Source organism: Piliocolobus tephrosceles, chromosome X (genome assembly GCF_002776525.5).
Source record: "Piliocolobus tephrosceles isolate RC106 chromosome X, ASM277652v3, whole genome shotgun sequence".
Classification (NCBI taxonomy): Eukaryota; Metazoa; Chordata; class Mammalia; order Primates; family Cercopithecidae; genus Piliocolobus; species Piliocolobus tephrosceles.
This window is the reverse complement of record NC_045455.1, coordinates 20,755,316-20,775,615: the sequence shown is the minus strand read 5'-3', so window position 1 is coordinate 20,775,615 and position 20,300 is coordinate 20,755,316. Positions and strand designations below refer to the sequence as shown.

At 36.7% G+C, this 20,300-nt stretch overlaps 1 protein-coding gene across 1 annotated transcript in view; it reads right to left on the bottom strand.

The window, feature by feature from the left end:
* LOC113219610 (glypican-6) overlaps window positions 1-20,300 on the bottom strand; it is a gene marked incomplete at its 5' end in the record, with an annotated part of 584,830 nt that overhangs the window by 373,930 nt on the left and 190,600 nt on the right. The window contains one exon of the mRNA XM_026446588.2: window positions 6,483-6,648. Within this exon, the coding sequence (XP_026302373.2) occupies window positions 6,483-6,648 (166 nt within the window). The remainder of the gene's footprint in view (window positions 1-6,482; window positions 6,649-20,300) is intronic.

The following is a 20,300-nucleotide window of genomic DNA, read 5'->3' as shown; positions in this document are numbered from 1 at the left end:
TTTCTTTCTTTCTTTCTTTCTTTCTTTCTTTCTTTCTTTCTTTCTTTCTTTCTTTCTTTCTTTCTTTCTTTCTTTCTTTCTTTCTTTCTCTTTCTCTCTCTCTTTCCTTCTTTCTTTCTTTCTTTTCTTTTTCTTTCTTTTCTTTCTCTCTCTCTTTCTCTTTCTTTTCTTTTTTTCAGCAAGTACTTAGTACTGTTTATGCATTCTGCCAGCATTACATGAGAACACAACATATGATAAATGCCCACAAGAAATGAGAAGTATTGAGTCACTGACTATAAAAGAAAGAGAGGGTTGGATGGTGTTAGATTTCACCTGACAGAAAACAGTGTTCTTCGTTTTTTTACAAAAGTCTTTCCTGGTGCTTTCAGGAATGCACAGGGCAAATGCGAGTCGTCTAGCTAACAGAACAGATTTTAAAATAATTGCTTTGGCTTTGTTCCTCAATTTCAGGGTTGCATTTCTGGACTGTATTATTAAATAGGCTCTTGTATTACATAAAGTAGAGATGAAGAAGCCTTGAAAGTTTGCTGCTATATACAGCTCTTGGGTTTTTCTTTTTCTTTGGTTTAAAGGAAATCATTTTCTATGTTGAGAGTCTAGATGTTTTTGTAACATGGTATTTCAGGAATATCAGCCAGTGTCATATCATATTTATTATAGAATTATTTGTAACTAAAAGAGTTTCTTGTCAGATTTATATTATGGACTTTTATGCTTGAGAAGGTCTTTGAAAGAACAGTATCTTACACAAATGCTTGAAATTGTTCATTCTGCCTATTTTATCTCGCGAAATGCAACATAACACAGTCCTGTACATGTTATAAAAGAAAATCTGAGTTTCCTCAGTAGGAACAATAAATGTTTATTTTCTAATATCAAATAAGACTTACCTAGCAACATTTTCCCAAACACAAAGTTATGAATGCACAAATTACCATGAGAATTGACAACTCTTGTAGTTGCCAAGAAAGTCATTTGTGCACCACCAAGTAGCCATTTATTACATGACACTAGTCATTGGACTGACCTAACACAGCTTCCTTGCAGCTGGCTCTAATTTACAACTTGATAGCAGCTGTCACAATGAAAGAATCAGGTACAGTATCTGATTTGTTTCTGCCATCCCTGCACTCATGAGTCCATTAACAACGGGGATAGGTGATTTTTAAATTACTCAATTAGTCATACTTCCATTAAAAGAATAGACTTACAAAGTAAAATAGAAATGGCCTCTTAGAATATTCCCTTCCATTTCTCTGTACAGTTGGGTCCATTTATTCCATTCAAAGAACATATACTGAGTACTGTTCTCAGTAAACAGGGGCCTTTTCTGTTCTCAATTCCATCCCCATGCCTAAACCAAAGCAAAGTCTACAGTAGGCACTTAGTAAACACGTGTTGGACTAATGTATACATGAGAGAATCAGTGAATAGTGCCCACTGCAGGGTCTCTTGGTCTGCCACAGATGTCATGCCCACCTTGGGTTTCATGTTCGACACTCTTATGCCAGTTTTCAGTCTTTGGGCTGCCTGACAACTGAATAATTGGCAAGTTTGAAACGAAGAAGTCCAGAAAGTTTTATATCACTGGTGTATCTGGTCTATGAGTGCCCAAGGCTTAAATTTAAAAATTCTAGCTGCTTTGCTGGCTTCCCGCATAACGCCCTTTGGAGGGCATCTAAGTCAAGATAACTCAACTTTTGTCTAATGAAAAATAACACAAATCTCATCAATTCAAGTCAGTGGTAGTGGGGAGGTGAGACCTGATAACAGAAAATGTCAAAAATAAAACAAACGAGCATTTAAGAACCACTGACAAATCATGCTAAACCTATTGAGAGCGACACGGGAAACTGAAACTATCTGAGGGCTCTGGTGTAACAATTATACATGCTGTGGCTATGTAACATCAATTACGTTTGACAATGCCAATACAATACCATCTTATTTGCTTTTTATTCTATAATTGACAAAGCAGGGCTTCTCTAACCCCCTGCCCCAGACTAAGTTAAGTCCCCCAGCCAAGTAAAGGCTTAGCATCCCATGCTTCCATTAACCTAACACTTTGTCATAGTCTACTATAATTATTTTAACTATGTTAAATTCCCTAAGGGCAAAAAATGTATATGCCTAGCTCACCCAATATAGTGAGTTGGATTATTAGGGTCTTTGCTAACTGGGGTAGCCTAAACAATTAGGTTACATAATTGGGACAAAAACACTCAGGTCTCACTTTTATACTTGCTGTTAGAAGCATTCTATAACATTTAGGGATAAAAAGTAGTATGTGATAATACAGAATCCCTGCCTTTGTCTCACCAAACTTTGCCTCTCCTCACTGGTAACATCTTTTAGAAATCTCTCTCTGGTTCTCATAGTCTATAAAATCTTAGAAGGCACCAGATGTTTGCAGGAGGCTGTCCCACACATCCTCAATTTTAAAGTAGATGTAAGATTTATTATAGCTATATAAATGTACTTCAGCCTTGACTTTTGTGTTCATGAGCCAGTTGTAATCTGCAACATGGCCTCTTGTGAAATAGAACAATTCTTATCTATGGAGTGTTGATAACAATGCCAAACATTCAAAATAACCACAGGATATTACTGAAGCAAGTTCTGCCCACAAACGGTTTCTCCCTCTAGGAGATTTTAATTTAACATAAACATTTTTCAAGAAAACCATTTTGCATTTGGACAGCATGCAAAAGCTAGGCTGGGATAAGTTGTGTATGAAAATACAGCAACACCTGGGATAAGTGCCTGAGCAGAGACTGTTAATGCCTTAAATCAGGGTTTTCTCCTACCGCGTTGCATAGTTTCTAATAGTGAGAATAGGCTAAAAGCCACTCTCCTGTTTTCTGGTCCTGCCTAGCTCAGGGGTGCTATGTAATACACCATTCATTTGGACGCAGCAAGTGGAATCTGGGTTGTGCTTTATCCTGGGGAACCCCATACACTACTTACCACAAAGTAAGTGAAGGGGGGGGGGTGCTGAGGCTGATGAGGATTTTTAAGTACTCTAAAATAGGTCTAGTTGCATTTTTTCAATGCTGTAAGGAAGTTTTCAAAGAAAAGTTCTTCATGTAAAAATGGAGTTTCTTTTTCTTATAACAGTTACTTGGTAAGAATCTTTTGAGCAATTCCTCTGTGCAGGGAACTGAGTTAAACTTCCTGGAGGAGGACTATGAAAATGCATCCTAAATAGACTCCTGATGTTTTCGAAGAACACACACACACATCCCAACTACAGAACTTCAGTAGTGGTTGGAATACTACAGAGGTTTTTACTGGAATGTTTAAAACACTTCACTTTCTTTTGACATGATCCAGACACTGACTGAATTCTAAACAGTCACTAATCACTTTCAATTAATTTGTGACATTGTAAAGACTGGGAGGATGTGCCCCCAATTTTACTCTTGTTTTTATTGATGGTCGATTGCATACCACTGTTAACATTTTAGATAGGCACTTTATAATTAAAGAAAAACATCTATAAAATATATAAACTGGGGCATTTGTGTGGCTGGCAGGGAAGGCACATGCAACTGACAGCAACAGGAGTGAAGGTTTTGATGAAGAGATGCCAGAAGCCCGAAGTGATGGGCTGCAGGTGCTACCCAGAGAGAGGACTATTATATATAATTTTTGTTGGATTACCGATTTGCTCACTGATCTTTGCTGCTGCATTTATGAACATTGTCACACTGTCATCTGAGATGTATCTGTGTGGAAAATGGAGTTGGCACATTTGACTAATTCATGCCATACATTTGTGAACGAACACTTCACACCCAGACAAGTATTAGCAAGAACACATTTTTCTCCATAAGTCTATGTTGGTGGTCAATTCTCAATGCCATAGCACAAACCAAAGAAGGAAAACTGGAAGAATTTTCTCAGAGACATCTAGGACTAATAAAAAAAGAGATGGGGGGTGCCAGGCGCAGTGGCTCATGCCTGTAATCCCAGCACTTCGGGAAGCCGAGACAGGCAGATCACGAGGTCAGGAGATCAAGACCACCCTGGCTAACACGGTGAAACCCCGTCTCTACTAACAATACAAAAAATTAGCTGGACGTGGTGGCAGGCACCTGTAGTCCCAGCTACTCAGGAGGCTGAGGCAGGAGAATGGCGTGAACCCGGGAGGCGGAGCTTGCAGTGAGCCGAGATCGCGCCACTGCACTCCAGCCTGGGCGACAGAGTGAGACTCCGTCTCAAAAAGAAAAAAAAAAAGAGCGAGAGAGAGACAGGAAGAAAGGGTATGAAATACGTTCACATAGGACGAACCACCACGCTTGTTTTTCATTAAAGTACATCCAGCAACACACCGTGGGTTCAAACTTTAGTTTTTGAATCCAATGATTTTCCAGACATTCAATTTCATATCAAATCGGTATCTAGGAAACCCAATTGATCGAAAGCATAAGGATTTGTTTTCGGTTAAAACAGCCAGTAAGCGCTGAGGACAAAAAGCAAATTAAGAAGTCACTGTTGCTCTTACAAGTTGAAAAGCCTATATTCTGATTCTTCATCATGTCCTGCTGTAAGCAACAAAATCCACATGCCCGTCTTCTTCAATAGCTTGCAGGCTGACTGAAGTCAACTGAACTGTGCTAGGTATTAGCGTAGTTGCAACCACAAATATGGATGACTATATGACTCCAAGTGATGCTATGAGGTTTAATCTGACTTTAAAATAAGCAAATCTTTTTAGATTTTCTGATGAGTGTACCTTTTTATCAGCATTAGTTGGGTATTCTGTCTTTGCTAAAAAAATCTAGATCTTCTAAGATAAAGTTTATTTTTAAAAATTCATACCCCCTCCACAATTTCAGCAAAGAACAAAAATCTTAGTAAAGAATCATGTCATTTTGTGTCAGAAGGATCCCTTAATGACCAACTATTAAAAATTCCTTCATTTTTCAAATAAAGTAACTCATGATCATACAAACAGATTTTATCCTCCCACTGCGGGGAGAGGTAACAGCCCTTCAATTTATTCTTTCTGAAATAATTCTAAGGTTTTGTTAGATGATTTCCATTTGAATCTATTCACTGTAAAATCTTTTTCGTTTTCTTTTCTTTTTTTTTTTTCTTTTTTTTTTTTTTTGCTCAAAACCATTTCCTCTGGCCTTCCTAAGCAAAATGGTGAATTAGCTTATGGGTTTCATTGTCAGAGCTGAGGCCTGTAACCTAAGCACATCTTTGTATACAGTGAGCTTCAGTTTCTCTGAATTCTAACATCTTTTTTTCTATCCTACGCATATCTTAGTTGTCAGAACACTTTACTCGTGCATGCTCGTTTAGAGGTTTGCATAAATGACGAAGGCCCTCAGAGGCTGACAAATGCCACTGCTATTTTCACCACTCTGCTTGTCACTGTGTAATTGCAGTAAATGCAACTGAAAGTACTTTTATTTGAAGGCTATTTGACAGAGTGGAAGAAAACACATTTACTCTTTCAAGGCCTGTGTATTTTCCTGGGACAAGTCTGCCTATAAAATTTGTCCTTTTATCCTTGGATGGCAATTTGGGAACTATCTTTGGGCCACGCAACCCTTTGAATGATTTCTGCAACCCAAGAACAGAGCCTTGATTCACAGACCTTCCCCTTCATTCTCCCCACCTCCCGGCCTCCTGCCTTCTAGAGACTGGAAGGCTGTTTCATGCCTATGTACTTAAAGCCTTCTTTTCCACAGAATGAGATAGAAAATTTGCATATTTTAGCCATAATATTGGTCTATTTTCATTCTAGGAGTTCAAGGAAAAAGTTGTTTACTAATATGTGTGGCTATGTTGAGGTAATACAAATGACAAAGAAATAATATAGTGGACTATTTTTTACAAGATTCTTTTCTAAAGTGTCCTTTCTCATGGGAGTGTATGTAACTTCAACAAGATTACTTTTGTTTTCTTCAGAGAGAACAGTTAGCTCAATATAGCTGGGTTGCACAATCTTTAACAGGACTGTCCCATATAAGTAAAAACATAAGGAAAGTGTAAAATAATGTTTATAATTTGCTAAACATGGTTTTAAAAATCATCTTAGTCTCTAAAAGTCATCATAACATTTTTTTTTTTTTTTTTTTTTTTTTTTTTTTTTGAGACAGGGTCCCACTCTGTCACCCAGGCTGGAGTGCAGTGGCGCAATCACAGCTCACTAGAGCCTCAACCTCCGAAGCTCAAGCAATCCTCTCACCTCTGTCTCCTAGACAGGTGGGACCATAGGTGTGTGCTACCATGCCCAGCTTATTTTTTGTTTTGTGTAAAGATGGGAGTCTCATTATGTTGCCCAGACTGGCCTCAAACTCCTGGGCTCAAGCAATCCATCTGCACTGGCCTCCCAAAGTGTTGGGATTACAGATGTGAACCACCGTGTCTGGTTTCTTACAACTTCTGACCCACCCATCAAGCCCCATAAACACTTGCTATTGTCCCGTCTCTGTTCTCGGATCCATTTAAACACTTCTTACCTATAAACAGATTCCACTCTGTGTCGAGGTCAGCCTGATTTGCCAAGCAGCCCTTCATGACGTTGAGACAGTAGTTGTTGCAGGGCCTCACAGTGGGAAGCCCCCGACAGTATGGGCAGTACAGCATCTTCATGAGGGCACGGATGCACCCTGGGGTTGGGCTGACCTGCAGATTTATTGCAAAGAAAAAGAAAATCAAAAATAAGAAGGATGAAGAGGAGGAAAAAAAGAAATAAGGCATTTTCTTCTTTTTTAAAAAAGACAAAATAGCAGTGATAAACCACAGCATTAGAGCAGAAGCTTAACCCTTTGTAATTACTGATCTTGCATCCAGTCAATTCCTGTCGAAATCTTCTGCGTGGCATGGTGATCACTTTTTTGCATGTCCCTGTCAACATTTTCATATCGATGTCATTGTAATTCAGCCCTAAAGCCTAGACACTGTTTCATTGCCATAGAACATGGAATGAGATAATGCATGTGAAAGCAATTTGCAAAGTTAAAAGCCCCATAAAAATGTAGGCATTATTAAAGTTTAATGTGACACCTTTAGAAAATTTTCTAAAGGGTTATTTGACCCTTTTCAGGGTTATTTGACCCTGTCTCTAAAGGAGGTTGGCAGATATATTTCCTTTGTACATAACTTTTCTTCAAAGATCAATATCAACTTGTCTGAGATCTTTGAGATCCAGGCCTGCTTAGAAGCAATGGAACTGCCAAGGTACCATCTTTGGGCGTCTGCAGCTTTTGCACTTCTGGAAAATTCATGGAAAATTTCAAGGACCAGTGTTAAATGTGAGAAGCAATCCTTGCAGTAGTTCAGAGGAGCTACGTATCCACTGACAATGAAATGCTATTTGCCCTGGATCAGAAAATCAGTGCTCTTCAATTAATCGATTCTAAACCAATAAGGGCTTTTTGTAGACTCATTAAAAATTCTAATTTGACTTCAAGAGGAAGGAATATTTAAGACATGATATGGTCCCCACTCAAATCTCATCGTGAATTGTAGTTCCCATAATCCCCACATCATGGGAAGTGAATCATGGGGGCAGTTACTCTCATCCTGCTATTCTCGTGATAGTGAGTGAGTTCTCATCAGATCTGATGGTTTACCAGGGGGCGTTTCCCCCTTTTGCTTGGCACTTCTCCTTGCTGCCACTATGTGAAGAAGGATGTGTTTGCTTCCCCTTCTGCCATGACTGTAATTTCTTGAGAACTCTACAGCCATGCTGAACTGTGCGTCAATTAAATATCTTTCCTTTAAAAATTAGTTCGGGCACTTCGTTATAGTAGTGTGTGAGAATGAACTAATACAAGATAGTAGAGACCAAAATTAGAAAACAAATACAGAAAACTACTCTTTTTCACTAGATGCAAAAATTGTTGCCATATTCCTTTGGTTGGTTCTGTATCACTCTGATGTTTTAGTCAAGTAACTATACATTGCTGTACTTGCATTCCAGATCTGAGGGAAAAAAATCTAATTTGTATCATTTGGCCCTCTTGGAGAGTGGTGGACTTGAGCTCACAGGTAACAAGAACATTCAGATGCTGAAGAAACATAACACCAGTGTATTGATGGAACAACAAGAAATATTTCTACATAAATGGATACTTTCAATTACTATAGCTATTTCTCTATGATTCTATTCCTTACTTAGAATCAATTTTGAGATTTTTAATGCAAGCCTTTGGTTTCTGTAACATTTTCTTAATTTTACCCAGTATGGTGACAAAATCACTAAAAAATTATTTTAGGAAATAAAGCTGTGTATGTATTTAGGCACTAAAATTTCTAGTTGTCATTTTGGGTTTTTTTGCATTTTCTTTCAAGAATTTTATGAAAGTTTTCAAACATGCAGAATAGGTGAAAGACTTTTATAGTTCACAGCCACATTTCCTAGATTGTACAATTTTTCTACATTTGCTTTTTCACACATCTATCCATCTTTCTACCCATCCATTAACCTACCTCATTTTTCATGCCAAAGTAATATCCTTTAATTTTTTTATCCCAGACTAATATCTTTTTAATTTTTACTTTTCCTGGTAATTTAATACTGGCTTGAATAAAATAGAATCAGCATGATCAACAATAGAAAGTCAGTGAGTAAAATACTCTAAGTCAAATAAGTAAAGTAAAATATAATTGGCCTTTCTTTATAAAGGTATTCATAGAATGGTTTCTTATCGATTAATTCTAAAGCTCATTTTCCAACAACAAAACAGAAACAATAAATGGGTAAAAAGGTGAGGAGTCTTTTGACTTTTCTTTTAAGGACATATTAGTGCCATTATGTCATCTCCAGATAGGCAATTTTTTGGACAGAGCCAAATTTGTTTAAGGCCATACCATGCTGAATGCACCCAATCTCACCTGATCTTGGAAGCTAAGGAGGGTTGGGCCTGGTTAGTACTTGGATGGGAGACAGTGCCAAGTTTTACCCATAACTGAGCAGCACTGTTTCAAAATTTTCCTTTATCCACATGTATCCCAAGCCATTCACCAAAAAAATTAAAAAAAAATAAAAAATAAAAAAAACATAAAAAAAACAGGAAAAACAATTTTGCATTCCTCAGACAATATTAATGTGAAACTTAAAATTCGTACACATTTTCCTTATTGGCATGGTTGCTATCTTGCAAACTTACTGGGTGTGGTTACTATCTTGCAAACCTTTACCACAGGATTTTATTTTCTATAGCCCTGCAATCTCTCTCCTGACTGATGCTTTTCTCCAGAGACTACCCAATTTTCACTTGGGCTAACTAAAATATTTCTACTTTTGATTCTGTTGGGTTTTGGTTTTCTCACCATTGGTATTATATGATGCTGTGCTTCTCACTCAGTGTTCTGGTATTAGAACCTGGAGCATTTGCCAATATTGGGGATATAAATTTGAGATCTCTTGGACGGCATGGACTGTGCCATTTATTTTTATAAGTTTCACTGCTATGCATTTTATAACTTTGTGCTATGCACAACATGCACATCATATAAGGTATTACAATGATGACTCGGGTATTTGCTAAGTGCTTATTGAATCAAACACTCCATTGTGCTTCCCCATTTCTTGGCCACATTGATATTCAAATTAAAAAAAGAACAAGATGGTTTTATACATCTTAGCATTCAATTGTTGCTTTTTAACTTTGTTTTCAAAGGCTATTGATTGCATTCATTCCAAAGCTTTTCCTTTTTTTTTTTTTTCATTGTGTTGGAACCAGTACTATTTTCTCAGTCTGACATTTCAGAAGAGTCTCCAACTTGGGGTAGTAACCAACAGAGAAAATTGAACAGCCTTAATAATCTGCAAGAACAATGTTGTTCAAGTTAAATGTGGGTCTCCGAGTACTTCTGGAAATGACATCCTTCCTGGTCAAATAAAGGGCGGCTGAAGAAGAAGAAAGTGGAGCACAGGGGATCAGAGTTGAAGCTTTCATGTTCACAGATCCCATCTTTTGAGCTTACACAACTGCATGCTTGAATTAAAATAAAAATCATCACTTCAAACTGAAGACTTTTAAAAGTAAGCTTCTTAAAATGTTGCTTTAAATGCCAATTGTGGGAGGAGACATCTCTATTTTTCACAGTGTTTTATAATTGCACAAGAGATACTCTTTAAAATTTTTTTCATTTTGAAATTAATATACACCCAAAAATAGTTTTAAAAATAATAAACTCCTGTGTATCCTTCCTTCAACTTGCCTCAATAGCGACATCTTATATAGCTGTGGTGTAATACAAAAATGAGGAAAGTGACATTAGTATATTGCTATTAACTAGTCTGTAGACCTCATTCAGATTTTAGAGTTTATGATCCTGTATTCATTTCTGTGTGTGTGTGTGTGTGTGTGTGTACACAGTTCTATGCTATTTTATATCATGTATTCATTTGTGGAACCACCACCACCACAATCAACATACAGAACTGTTCTATCACCATAAAAGAATTCCCTTTTGCTAACTTTGCCTCATCTAATGTCCCTATTACCTGACAACCACTCATCTATTTTCCAACTCTATACTTTTGTCATTTCAAGAATGTCATATAAATAAAACCATACAATATGTAACCTTTTGAGCTTGACTTTTTTTTCTGAGCATAATGCCCTCAAGGTCCATCCAACTTGTTACATATATTAATAGTTCATCTCTTTTTATTGCTGAGTAGTATTCCATTATTTGGATGTATCAGAATTTATTTAACTAATCACCCACTGAAGGATATCTGGGTTGTTTCCAGTACTTTCTTATTAGGAATAAAGGTGCTATGAGGATTTATGTACAGGTTTTTGTAGGAATATAAATTTTCATTTTTCTGAAAGAAGTGCCCAAGAGTACAATTTCTGGATCATATGGTGGTAAGAGTATGTTTAGTTTTGTAAGAAATTGCCAAATTGTTTCCAGCTTGTTTGTAACATTTTACATTTCTACCAGCAATATGTGAGACCTCCAGTTTTATCCAAATTTTTACAATGTACGTGGCCGTCACTATTTTAGCCTTTCCATGGGTGCATCGTGTACTTTTAAGTTTATCATGAGTTTCCTCTGGACAATATTTACACCAGTATTTAAGTCTGAGTAGATGTCAATGATCCAAAATGACCCACCAACTGGTCTGTGTAAAACATCAAAAAAAAAAAAAAAAAAAAAAACAACTCTGAAATATTAGCTAAGTCTATATGTTTAGCAAAACCAAAATAAAGAACAAGTTCTAAAAACTCATGCTTAAAATTTAAAATAGAATAATACCTCAAGCTGAGAGTGCTTATGTGGACTATTTGTACATTTATGGACCATTAGAAAAAAAATTACTGAAAAAAATGTATTCTTTTAGCAACAATAAAGAACACAATACCTCTTTAGAAATAAAAAGCTGAGATTAATTTTTTTAGTTGGTAATGTGGATTTTTGTTTATTTTTTAAAGAATGTAGCTGTAACTTTCCAGATATTCATAGTAAACTGGGAAATAAACTTGGGTAAAAGAATAAGCTGATGATGATAACATTCTTTTTTGTACTTATATGAGCTCTCACCTAACTTTTACATGCTGTTCATAATCTTTTGTCAAGGGCTTAAGTAGACATTTCTCCAAAGATGACATAAAAATGGCCAACAGGAACACGAAAAGGTTCCCAACATCATTAGTCATCAGAGAAATGAACTATAAGATGCCATCTCACATGTGTTAGGATAAAAGCTGAAGATAACAAGTGTTGGCAAGGATGTGGAGAAAAGGGAACCCTTGTACATTGTTGGTGAGAAAAGAGATTGATGTGGTCATTATAGAAAACAATATGGAGGTTCCTAAAGAAACTAAAAATAAAACCAGTATAAAGTCCAGTAATCCCTTTTCTGGTTATATATACCCAAAGGAAATGAAATCACCACCTTGTAAAGATATCTGCACTTCCATGTTTATTGCAGCTTTATTCACAATAGCCAAGATTATGAAAATAACATAGGTGTGCATCTTGGGAAGAATGGATGAAGAAGCTGGTATATATGCACAATAAAACATTATTTGGTCTTAAAAAAAGGAGTTCCTGCCATCTGCCACAACATGAATGGGCATGTAGGACATTATCCTAAGTGAAAAAAGCCAGACACAGAAAAAAAATATCGCATGATTTCAAATATATGTGGCGTCTGGGGAAAAAAAGGGTCAATTACATAGAGATAGAGAATAAAATAAGGGGTGGTTACAAGGGTTAGGATTGGGGCAGGAAATGGGGAAATATAAGTCAAGGATGAAAAGTAACAATTATGTAGGATGAACAATTTGAAAGATCTAATGTACAAAATGAAGACTATAGTTAACACTAGCGTATTGTATTCAGGACTTTTGCTAAAGAAAAAGGTTACAGCTGCTCTCTGAGAGGGAACAGGTGACTATGTAAGATGATGGGTATATTAATTTGTTTCACTACAGTAATAATTTTACTATGTCCACATATATTAAACATCATGATGTATACCTTAAATATAAACAATAAAATTTATTTTAAAAATAATAATCTTTTGTCAAGAATTTACAATATTAGTTGGGAAACAAGAAAATCATCAATGGTTCCAATTTTATTTTCCCACTCACGAAAAGATAGACACAAGTTTGTGAGCCAACTAAGTAAGATTTTGATATGAATTAATGGCATCTTGGATTTAGTCCTTAAAATTTCTGTTTGTGTATAATGATTGACATACATTATTATTTTGTAATTGATATTATAGTTTACCAGTTTTGAAACTATAGTAAAATTTATAACCAAGGATCCTTGTAAAATAAACAAAAAGTAAATAAAATAACAAAAATCATTGAGTTCTTAGTTTGGAAACTCACTGATTTTTTTATTTTTTAAGGTTACAGTGCAACACATTGAAACATAACAAGGAATACAAAAATAACCCTTAATAAAGCTGTATTGTCAGGTAGGACAAAGACTTATCTACCTGGCTAGCCATGGATGTCAAAATGTTATAGCAAGTAATTCTTATGTTTTCTAAATGGGATTTGAGGTATAGCGTGTTCTTAGCCATGCAATAACATTTCATTTCAGGTCTCTAATACACTGAAGATTTCTATATCTGGACCAGCATTCAGGCTCATATTAGCTATTCCTAACAGTAGCCAATGTAACATGTGACTGTTCCTTAAAATATTAAACAAGCAAGACAATATGGGAAAGTTAAAAGTCCATATATATACACACTGAACATATACCTAGTAGATGAGGTTTCTATGAAAATCATATAACCAAAATAATCAAATAAACATATCTATCTTCTGCGCTCGAAAGATAAATAAATTAATGTAAGTAAAACATTCAGCTAGAAGAAATTCTAAATGTCCTTTAGGGCAAGAGTTGAGGCCTTCTTCCACAGTTTCTAATGTACAGTCATATTAAATGATGACTCATAACAGTCATAATATGAGTCATAATATGTCATTTAAGATGACTCTTGTGATTATGATCTTTTGACTTTACTCATAATCTTATTATATCACCAGATCCTAAAGAATGATTAAATTACATGTAAAGTATCTTTTATGTTAAGTATTTTTTATTATAATTCTTTAATAGTAACCCATAAATAGGTTTTGTAATAAGCTCATGGGAAATTAAATTTATTTCATCTTTATTCATTTGTGCAACTTTTATTCATCCATTTGCTGGGATGAAGGAAGAAATCTTGCGCCATTATTGGGATGCCCAGAATATGTTCATGTTCAGTCGTTTCAGGGAAATAATTATTATCTTGGGGAAATGCAATGTAAAGGGAACTCATAAAAGGAAAATTAGCTCAGAACTGAGAAGCCAGACTAGACAGAGAGGGCTCCTGAAGGAAGGCATGTAACAGATGTCTGTAAGATAAGCATAGAAGATTAGTGATGTCACACAAGCAGCAGACACAATGCTAAGAATTAGTCCCGCCACTGAAGAAAACAGCAAAATTAGTAAAAAAAATGACACGACAGAATCAACTTTTCCGAACACCGGAATCTAATAAACACATACAGCAACCAGAAGAGTGCTTAGTCAAGAAAGAGACTGATAAATTTCAGTCGAAAGAGCATTGCTAATTTTCAAGTCTTAAATTTGAAAAGATTGCAATCATACAAAGTATATTCTCTGACCACAATGGAATGAAGCTAGAAATCAATATTAGAGGGAAAAATGAAAAATTCACAAGGATGTGAAAATTAAACCACATACCTTTCATACAAACAATGGGTTAAGGCATAAATCACTAGGGAGAATAGAAAATACTTAGATGAATGAAAATGAAAACACAACGTGCCAAAACTTAGAGCCATAAATGGCTACATTAAAAGAGAAGAAAGATTTCAAATCAATACCCTCACTTTATACCTTAAGGAACTAGAAAAAAAAAAAGGAGAAAACTAAGCCCAAAGCTAGTGGAAGAAAAGAAACAGTAAAAATTAGAGTGGAGATAAACAAAAAAGCAAATAGAGAAACAGCAGAGAAAGTCAATGGAACCAACAACTGGTTCTTTGAAAAGATCAACAAAATTGACCAATTTTTAGCTAGGCTGACTATCAAAGAGAGAAAAGAAAAAGTAACTAAAATCAGAAATGAAAGAAGGAACATTACTCTCAATCTTACAGAGACAAAGATGATTATATAAAAATGCTATGAACAGTTGTATACTGTGGTGGGTTAAATAGCATCCTGACAAAATGCATGTCCATCCAGAGCCTACAAATGGGACTTTATTTGGAAATAGGGTCTTTGCCAATGTAAATAACGTAAGGATCTAGATAAAATCACACTTGATTCAGTAAGCCCTAAATCCAGCAAAAGTGTCCCTGTAAGAGATAGAAAAGGACACCCAGAGACACAAAGAAGAAGGTGATATGAAGATTGAGGCAGTGACTGGAGCAATGCATTGATTAGCAAAGAATAGGAAGGATTACTGGCAACCACCCAGCAGAAGCTGGGAGAGAGGCATAGGATGGTCTTTCCCTCCAAGCATCCAGGAAGAACCACCTGACAACCTGAGTTCTGACTTCTTGGCTTCTGACAATCTGATTTCAGACTTCTAAACTCCTGAACTATGAAATAATTTCTGTTGTTTTCAGTCACCCAGTTTGTGGTCATATAATATACACACCCACAAATTATACAACCTTGATACAAAAAATCCCTGGAAACATACACCCTACCAAGACTGAATCATGAAGAAATAAAAATACATGAATAGACCTATAACAAGTAAAGACATGGAGTCAGTAATAAAACACCTCCGAACAAAGAAAAACTCTGGACCAGATGGCTTGACTTGTAAATTCCACCAAACATTAAAGAAGAAGGAAGAAAAATTCTTCTTAAATTCTTCCAAAAAACAGAAGATGACATAATACTTCCTAACTCATTCTGACAGGCCGGCATTACCTGATACCAAAGCCAGACAAAGTCCATGGCCCGGGGGTTGGGGACTCCTGCTATAGACCAATACCCCTTATATATGTTGATAAAAAAAGTCTTTAACAAAACACTATCAAAGCGAATCCAAGAGCATATTAAAAGGATTATATAGCCTGGTGCAGTGGCTCATGCCTGTAATCCCAGCATTTTGGGAGACCGAGGCAGGAGGATCACCTGAGGTCAGAAGTTCGAGACCAGCCTGGCCAACATGGTGAAACCTCATCTCTAATAAAAATTAAAAAAAAGTTAGCCAGTGTGATGGCACGTGCCTGTAGGTACAGTACTTGCGAGGCTGAGGCAGGAGAATTGCTTGAACCTTGGAGGCAGAAGTTGCAGTGAGCCAAGATCACGCCACTGCACTCCAGCCTGGGTAACAGAGTGAGACTTCATCTCAAAAAAAAAAAAAAAAAGGATTATAGGACACAGTAACCACTGAGATTTCTCCCAGAAAGTTAAGGTTGATTCAACATAAGAAACTCTGTCAATATAATACGTGCCTAGTAATAGAATGAAGGAAAAATACACACAATCATCTGAATTATGCAGAAAAGAAATTTAATGATAACAATATACAGAAAAGTAGGAATAGAAGAGAATTCTCTAAACATGATAATGTGCATTTATGAAATCTCACAGCTAACATCATAGTCAATGATATAAGACTGAAAGAGTTCTCTCTAAGATAAGGACAAAGAAGCTTGCTTTCACCACTGCTATTTAACATTGTATTCAAAATTATAGCCACAGTCATTCAGCAAGAAAAGTAAAGTATCTAAACTCAAGAGAAAGGCTTACAACTATCTCTACTTCACTTTGGGAGGCCTAGGTGGGTGGAGCACAAGGTTGGGAGTTCAAGAGCAGCCTAGCTAAGATGGTGAAACCCTGTCTCTACTAAAAACACAAAAATGTGCCAGGCGTGTTGGTGGGTGCCTATAATCCCAGCTACTCGGGAGGCTGAGGTAGAGAATTGCTTGAACCAGGGAGGCAGAGGTTACAGTCAGCCAAGGTCATGCCACTGGACTCCAGCCTGCGTGACAGGGTGAGACTGTCTCAAAAAACAAAAACAAAACAACAACAACAACAATAAAAACTATAAAAACTGTCTCTACTCACAGATTACGTGATCCTATAACATATGGTTTGTCTGTGTCCCCACCCAGATCTCACCTTGAATTGTAAAACTCCTCACATATCAGGGGCGGGCCTACAAGGAGATAATTTTGAATCATGGGGATGATTTTCCCCATACTGTTCTCGTGGTAGTGAATATATCTCACAAGATCGGATGGTTTTATAAGTGGGAGTTCCCTGAGAAGCTCTCTTGCCTGCCACCATGTAAGATGTACCTCTGCTTCTCCTCTGCCTTCTGCTATGATGTGAGGCCTCCTCAGCCAAGTGGAACTGTGAGTCCATTAAACCTCTTTCCTTTATTAATTACCCAGTCATACTACTTCATGGCAGTATAAAAATGGACTAATACAGTATATATAGGAAATCCCAAAGAATCCACAAAAAAACCTGCTGGAGCTAATAAATAAATCCAGCAAAGTTACAGGGTACAAGATTAACCACACAAAAATGTGTTGGCTTTCTATACAGTAGCAATGAACAATGTGAAAAGAAAATTAAGAAAACTGGCCAGGCACAGTGGTTTACGCCTGTAATTCCAGCACTTTGGGAGGCCGAGGCAGGTGGATCATGAGGTCAGGAGTTTGAGACCAGCCTGGCCAACATGGTGAAACTCCGTCTCTACGAAAAATACAAACATTCGCTGGCGTGGTGGCGGGAGCCTGTAATCCCAGGTACTCAGGAGGTTGAGGGAGGACAATCGTTTGAACCCCAGAGGCGGAGGTTGCAGTGAGCTGAGATAGCACCATTGCACTCCTGCTTGGGCAAAAAGAGTGAAACTCCACCTCAAAAAAAAAAAAAAAAAATTAAGAAAAGTTTCATTAGGATCTTAAAAATACCTAGGAATAAATCAACTAAGAAGTGATAGAATTTTACATGGAAAACTACAGAACATCGATGAAGGAAATTATAAATTACCTAATTCAATGGAAAGGCATCCCATGTTTATGGACTAGAAGACACATTTTGTTAAAACAGCAATACTACTTAAAGCAATTTATAGATTCATTGCAATCTCTGTCAAAATTCTAACAGCTTTCCCTCAAGTTCACATAAAATTGCAAATGCCCAGTCAAACAATCTTGAAAAAGAAGAGCTAAGTTGGAAGACTCACATTTCCTGATTTCAAATGTACTCCAAAGCTAAAGTAACTAATATGTAGTACTACCTAGCAATGCCACTTCTGGATATTTATCCCCAAAAATTGAAAACAGGCTTTCAAAGAGAGAACATGGAAAACAATGCTTCAATTGTTACTGTGTGAGCTCCGTCTCCTGTCAGATCAGTGCAGGCATTAGATTCTCATTCACTGAAACATTATTCACAATAGCTAAGAGGTACAAACAACTTAAATGTCCATCAGTGAATGAATGAGAAAAAATATGGTTTATAATAAATGGAATATTATTTGGCTTTAAAAAAGAAAGAAATTCTATCATATGCTACATCATGAATGAACCTTGAGGGCATTATGCTATGTAAAATAAGCCAGTCACAAAAGGACAGATACTGCATGATTCTACTTATATGAGGTATCTAGAGTAGACAAACATATGGAAGCAGAGAGCAGAATGATGGTTAACGGGATAGAGGGAGAAGAAAATGGGAGTTGCTATTCAATGGATATAGAGTTTCAGTCATGCAAGATGGAAATATTCTAGAGAAGTGCTGCATGACAATGTGCAGACAGTTAACAATGATGTACTGTCAAAAAAATGTAAGAGCATTATGCATTTTTTGTAAAACAGCAACAATGACACAGTGTTACTGGTGTAAGAATAGACACACAGATCAGTGAAATAGAACTGAGACACCAGAAATGAACCCACACATTTATGGCCAATTGATTTTCAACAAGCGTGCAAAGACCATTCAATGAGGAAAGGATAATATCCTCACCAACTCATATTGGGTCAACTGGATACCTGCATGCAAAAAAAACTGCAGTTGGATCCTACCCTACCTCATACCATCTAAAAAAACTAACTCTAAATGAATCTATGACCTAAATGTAAGAGCAAATGAAAGAAACATATGGGGTAAATCTTGATGATCTTGGATTTAAGAATGAATTCTTAGTATGACACCCAAAGAAAAAATTAATAGGACTTCATAAAAATGCACAAAAATGAAAACTTTTGTGTATCAAAAGACACTGTCAGGAAAGTAAAATGATAACCAACAGATGGGAGAAAATATTTGTAAACCATACATCTGATAAGAGTCTAGTATCCAGCATATACACAACCCCACAACAAAAAGACAAACAACCCTATTAAAGAACAGGCAAAAGACTAGAGTAGACACTTTTCCAAAGAAGAAATGCAAACGGCTAACAGACTCAACAAAATATGTTTAACATCATTAATTATTAGAGAAATGCAAATCAAAATATGGTACTGCTTCATACCATTAAGATGGCAATAATAAAAAAGATAATAACCAGTGTGGGTGTACATGTGAAGACACTGAAACATTTACATATTGCTAATGGGGATGTATAACAGTACAGCCACATTGGAAAAACAGTTTGGTAGTTCCTCAAAAGATTAAACATAAAACTACCATGTGATCCAGCAATTCTACTTTTAGTTACATACTCAAGAGAAATGAAAATATACACCACCCAAAACGTTTTACACAAATGTTTATAGCATCCTTCATAGTACCTCCAAACTGGAAATAATCCAAAAATTCCCCAACTGATGAATGATTAAACAGAATGTGGTATATCTATATAGCAAAATATTACTCACCAATTAAAAGGAATAAAATTCTGATACATACTGCATCATGGATGAACTTTGAAAATATTATGCTAAATGACAGAAGCCACTCACAGATCACATACTGTATGATTCATTTATATAAAATGTCCAGAACAGGCAAATCCATAGAGACAGAAAGTAGGTTAGTGGTTGTCAGCGCACAGGGCAAGGGAGTGATGGAAGTAGGTGTGGGGGCTGCAGAATGACTGCTGATGGGCCTAAGTTTTCTCTTTGTGTGACAAAAATGTTCCATAATTAGATTATGGGAACAGTGGTGCTTGCTAACATTGTAAATATACTAAAAACTTGGCCTCTACAAATGGGTGAACTTTTTTTTTTTTTGAGATGGAGTCTCGCTCTGCTGCCCAGGCTGGAGTGCAGTGGCTGGATCTCAGCTCACTGCAAGCTCCGCCTCCCGGGTTCGCGCCATTCTCCTGCCTCAGCCTCCCGAGTAGCTGGGACTGCAGGCGCCGGCCGCGTCGCCTGGCTACATTTTTGTATTTTTTAGTAGAGACGGGGTTTCACCGTGTTAGCCAGGATGGTCTTGATCTCCTGACCTCGTGATCCGCCCGTCTCGGCCTCCCAAAGTGCTGGGATTACAGGCTTGAGCCACCGCGCCCGGCGGGTGAACTTTTATGTTACAGAAAATGTATCTTGATAAAGCTGTTTAAAAAGAGAAAGAACAGTTCCTCCAGCAAATGAATTCCTACTGCCATATTTGAGTGTGAAAGGATTTCAGAGCTAAAGACACAATTCTTTAACACTAACTAGAGGCTGTATTTACCCATGTAGTTATACCAAAAAAGAAACTATCTAAATAATATCAATCCTGAATTACATGATGCCAAAATTAGCTCAACGTGCATGACCTGAACGATATTTTCATACCTTCTCTCTTGAGAAGTCACCTATTATTTAAACTGTTGCTAACGGTGATTGGTGGAGATGAATTTCCATGCACACACA